We start from the raw sequence: 5,397 nt of genomic DNA on the forward strand, positions 1-5,397 counted from the left end.
GTGATCATCACGGTCACCACGCAGTTTGGGGAAGGATGTCCATTTACACCCACGTCGGGTGGACAGCTCATCGCTTCCAGTAAGGGTCCATCATCCAGCCTCCTTGGAGCTAACCAACTATTGCATCACACGTTCTTACTGTACTACATCTCGAAATCCTTCAGGATGAAATACGGCAACTTTCGGAAGGGGCGCGCGAGACAGATGGTGGAGAGATGATAGTGGGAGGAGATGAGATGGGGGCGAGGTGGAGAAGGAGGAGAGACCATGGGGGAGGAGATGGTGGTGGAGAGATGATGGAGGAGAGGGAGCCAGGAGACACTGTCCTCCATGAGACAGCCCAGCTCGGGAGTTCAGCCCAAGTTCACCCCTCACGCTTTCACTGCTCAGATCCTAGCGTCCAAATCCCTTTATTACACCGAATCCTTTCTAGACTATTCCCATGTTCATGATCAGATCCCATGACGGAAATCAAGGTGGAACTTCCACGTTCTGAACTTTACACGCGACGGGGGGCGAACGCGCGAGAGACAGTCAGCGCGATTTTTGATTCGTCAGCATTCAACAAAAAACAAGGCAAAAAAAAAAAAGTGTACACGAGAGAGATTAAATTTGCCTTTCGCTTCGGAAAGTTGACGCGAATCAATTCGCAGTTAGGGTGGGAAAAAAGTGTTCTGAAGAGCGCAGACGGACTGTCCGTGTGTGGACGCTGTACGGTACGGTACAGTACACCTCCTCCGCTCCTGTCCTGGTGACAAGGAGTCACTCGCTCGGCTCGGTCGGTCGGTCGGTCCTCGCGGGAGCGCGTTTCCTCACCAGTATCCATTTTTGCCCCCTTTCCCTTTCGCACAAGTGTGTGGAAGTACGAGTGCAGCAGGGAGACGCGAGGGGTTACGCGCCGACGCGACGGACGGCGCTCCGAGGCTGCGAAGTGCGAGCGGAGCGCAGGGAAAAGTGCAGCGAGTGAGTGCGGAGCGGAGCGGAGCGGAGCGGTCACACACAGACCGGCGCCCTTACCCGCAGCCCGCCTGGGCGCCTGCTGCTTCCTCCTCGGCATCGCGGACGTCGCCGAGCTCGCGGCTCGCGGACACGGGAGACGCTGCCCAGGTGAAGCACGCGCGCGCGAGCGAGCGAGCGAGCGTGCGTGCGTGCGCGCGCTCTCTCTCTCTTTCGGATAGTCCACACGGAGCTCGAGCGAGTCTTTTTCTGCCGCTCAGTCGCTCGGTCTCGGCCACTTCTGAGCTCTTCTTTACAATCCAATATCAAGAAGAAATAGCTGCGAGGAGGGTTTTTTTTTTTTTTTCTTTAAAAAAAAAAAAATAAAAAAAGAGTCTTTCACTTCTTATATCATACAAACACACCCCGCTCCAGATCTATGGCGGGTTGTTCCCTTTCCTTGTGTTTTTGAGAGCGGTCGCTGTCAGCTGCCAGTCTCTCCCGGTGTGTGTGATGTGAGTGAGTGAGAGAGCGTGTGTGTATCTGATGTATGCGGAGGACGAAGCGCACCGCTCCGATGTAACACTATATCTCTCTCTCGCGGGCGCGCGCACACACACACATTCACACACGGGGAGACGCGGCGCAGGCAGGGCGAGGCGATGCCAGCGAACATCGATCCGGCGCAAAAAACTGAACATTAAAAACTCCTCCCTCCGCGCGCGGACCTCATGATGGCACACAGACATTTGTTACAGCAGATAAGCGCGAGTGTATTAAAGAGACAGAGGCCGGAGCCCTCGTGCCCACGCACACAGAGGGGAGGACCCCCTCCGTATTTACCATCATTTACATTTATTGAGCAGAAGCGGTATCGCCTCGTCATGTGTTTGACGGTGTCTGTGCCGATCTGTCACCTGATATTTGCTGAACTGGGACACAGTTTACTTACAGCACACGATCGTTTCTATCATGTCAGTATTTTAATAACTCCTTAGTTTCTGTGGAATAATTATTATATTATATTTCTGTGCATGATGAAGTTTAAGAACAGAGCGCTTGTTTTATAGACTCAAATGTATAACCACCCCCGCTGTATAATCCTGTATATTTACATGTTTAGAATTTATTTCTGTATAATTTGTAGGGACCACGAGATTTGCCGTGGTTACAGCTGCCTTCCACTCAAAGGCCCCAGGTTCGAATCCCACCTCCTGCTGTAGCACCCTTGACAAAGGTACTTATCCTGTACCAATACAGTGAGAGTACCTTCACTACAAAATTCTGCGTATGAAAGCATAATGTAACACTTATCTCTATATTTCTCAATATCCCCCTTCTGCTGTTGTGCCCTTAATGATTTAAATGAAGTAATTACACACACACACATTTTCGGAACCGCTCGTCCCATACGGGGTCGCGGGGAACTGGAGCCTACCCGGCAACACAGGGCGTAAGGCCAGAGGGGGAGGGGACACACCCAGGACGGGACGCCAGTCCGTCGCAAGGCACCCCAAGCGGGACTCGAACCCCAGACCCACCAGAGAGCAGGACCTGGTCTAACCCACTGCACCACCGTGCCCCCATGAAGTAATTATTTAAATACTATTTTAAAAAATAGTTATCTAACTGGAGAGAGCAGCAGGTAGTGCAGTGGCTGCAGCGCTGCCTTCCGTCAAAGACCAGGTTTGAATACTTACCCTGAATTGCTACAGTAAAATAACCCAGCTGCATAAACAGATAAATCACTGCAAGTGCCTTAACATTGTGAGTTGCTTTGGAGGAAATTGTCAGATAAATATACCAGTGTAAAAACAATGTACAATATGTAGGCCCAGCTGGTATTGCAGTGGTAGCAAAACCCTTGATCGAGGTACTCAGCCTAAATTGGTACAGGAAGAATACTCTGGTGTGTAAATGGGTAAATCACTTGACGAGTCATTATTTAACACTGTAAACTGCCTTGGACAAATAAAGGTTAATACTAGCTGTAAAATTTGATTGACAGCTGACTTAAGCAATGCAGATTGGCCCATTCAGTCCGAGGCATGACAGTTCGAAGACACACTCCTCCATTCGTGGTCCTGTGGCTGATACACACATGTTGGAGACCTGGCTTCAAATAGTTCAGGAAGGCTGTTGGCTGCATGTAATCTAGTGAAATTCAGCTGGCACTTTCCCTTAATTAGTTAAACAGCGAGAATGACTGAGGTTTATTGTTACCAGTAGTCTGTAATGTCTACAGTGCTGAGTTCTGTTGCTAGTCCAAACGTCTGCAGGACCAGAACACTGCTGTCTCTTACTGTGAGGCTTGTGCATTATATAGCGAAAGAATGCTAAACTGGTGTAAACGGTTTTTTTTTTTTAAAGATTTTACCAGGGGTGAGGTGGGGGGCGTGGTGGCGCGGCAGGTTCCGCCAGTGCCCGCTGCATGGCAGGTCTGGGGTTCGAGCTCTGCTGGGGTGCCTAGCAATGGCCTGGTGACCCGTCCTGGGTGTGTCCCCTCCCCTTTCGGCCTTGCGCCCTCTGTTGTCGGGGAAGGCTCCGGCTTGCTGCAACCCCGCTCGGGACAAGCAGTTGTTGATGATGGATGGATGGATGGATGGATGGATGGATAGACCAGTGGTAAATCACTGAGATGTATACAGACAAAAATAACAGAACTTTGCCCTGTTTTCTACAAAAAATTTACCAACCCTTCCAACTGAGTGTAAATGAACTAGCAATTTACAGCAAAAAAATCTCTCATAAATAAATACATAAATATGAGTAGGTCAACAACAGTCAAAAAGTATTCGTAATATTACTATCTGGTCAAGGACAACTTATTACGGATACTTTGCGACTTGCCTTGTGTGTGTGTGTGTAGAAACAGAAAAAAATAATCAATATAAGTGTTTATATTAAGGGAAAGGTGAATTGCAGGTCGTAGTGGAAATAGGTGTCACCAGGGTGTGTGAAAGCCCTGTTTTCGAAGTACGGCACAAGGACAGAAACTGCCAAATGCCAAAAAAATTACGCAGAGGAGTCCTGCAATGTGTGTCTAATCTTTTTCGTTAACACTTGAGACTCGTTGGAGTCTCGCTTTGCCTCCTAAGGGGGATGGTGACCACAGGTAACTCACATGTGAGCACAGAGGACCTGCAGGAGCACGGCACGCAGCCCGAATCATTACGTTACAAATTGCTTCCTGATACAATACTCCATCATACCGTTTTTATGTGGTTCTTATGGGCACGGGGGTGTCCGTCACTCACCAGGCCAAGCCTCTCCCGAACTCGCCCTGACCCTGCGTGATCAATCGTGGTTGGGATCCCGCCCCAACCGCACCTGTCTGGCAGCTTTTAACACCCCATGCATTTGCTGACAGGCCTGGCGCAACAAAAAAACGAACACCCCCTTCATCGGCCGATCACCTGGCGCTGATGTCCCAGCAGACTTCCGCTGGGTCGGCCAACAGTCTGCACCCACGTGCGTGCGCGTCTTTGTGTGTGGGGGTGTGTGCGTAGTTGTGTTTTCCACCTGTCCGTCTTATTTGAACTCTACACAAGCTTGACAAGGGGACTTGTTTTGTTTCCATGGGGAACCTAAAGGGTTGGGTTAATTGGACCTCTTACTGTGGCCTTCAGGTGTGTTGAAAATGACAAACAGTACAGCATGTACAAAACCATTAAGTGTGGTAAAAATAAGGGCCGATGAGATACGGTTAGTGTGTAATCCCCAAATTCCAGTGGTCGTGTTTTGTCCAAATAAGGGGCAAAAGCGGCTGTGACTTGTCCATTTTGACGGAACGGTCCGAGTCGGGTCAGTTAAACTGACCACTCCGTTTATGTTCCACACCCACTTTGTTCAGCATTCCTGGGCAGCACGCACGCGCTCAACGCTCACCTGGTCGGCATGCAGGCGCCCCCCAGGGCACAGAATCATCCACATGAACGAGGAAAGAATAGCCTCGAGCGCAGTGCAGTAGGTAATGTTTGAAGAACACACACTTGTAACCTGGAGGTTGTTGGTACCCGTCCCAAGAGTATCCCCGCTGTAGCCCTGGGCAACCTATTCCATCTGAACTGCTGCACTTAAAATACTTCACGGTATAAATGTCTTTGGTAAGTCATGGGAGACAGCAGGTGGCGTGTCAGTTAGAGCTGCTGGTTTGCACTTGAAGATCCTACATTCGAATCCCACCTCCTGCTGTATTGCCCTTGACCAAGGTACCTACCTTGAGATGATAGAATAGAAATTACCCTAAACCGGTGAACAATTATAAGATGCTTAGTATTAAAACCTCACATTGTAAGTTTCTTTAGAAAAAGCATCATCTAGATGAATAAATAATAATCTGCGGAACAAAGTAGGAAGTAAGCCTCATAATAATAATAATATGTAAACTATGAGGGATCATTTCCCGAAACAGCTCTTCGTAGGGCTTTGTTGTTGGTCTGAGCATTTGTTTATTTCCCA

At 49.1% G+C, this 5,397-nt stretch overlaps 1 protein-coding gene across 1 annotated transcript in view; it reads right to left on the reverse strand.

The window, feature by feature from the left end:
* The window catches only part of tshz2 (teashirt zinc finger homeobox 2), a 58,343-nt gene extending 56,749 nt beyond the window's left edge, over window positions 1-1,594 (reverse strand). The window contains exon 1 of the mRNA XM_029246229.1: window positions 1,018-1,594. Within this exon, the coding sequence (XP_029102062.1) occupies window positions 1,018-1,057 (40 nt within the window). The 5' untranslated portion in view covers window positions 1,058-1,594. The remainder of the gene's footprint in view (window positions 1-1,017) is intronic.
* Between the last annotated feature and the right edge of the window lie 3,803 nt (window positions 1,595-5,397).

The sequence above is a fragment of the Scleropages formosus genome, chromosome 19 (assembly GCF_900964775.1).
Source record: "Scleropages formosus chromosome 19, fSclFor1.1, whole genome shotgun sequence".
NCBI lineage: Eukaryota > Metazoa > Chordata > Actinopteri > Osteoglossiformes > Osteoglossidae > Scleropages > Scleropages formosus.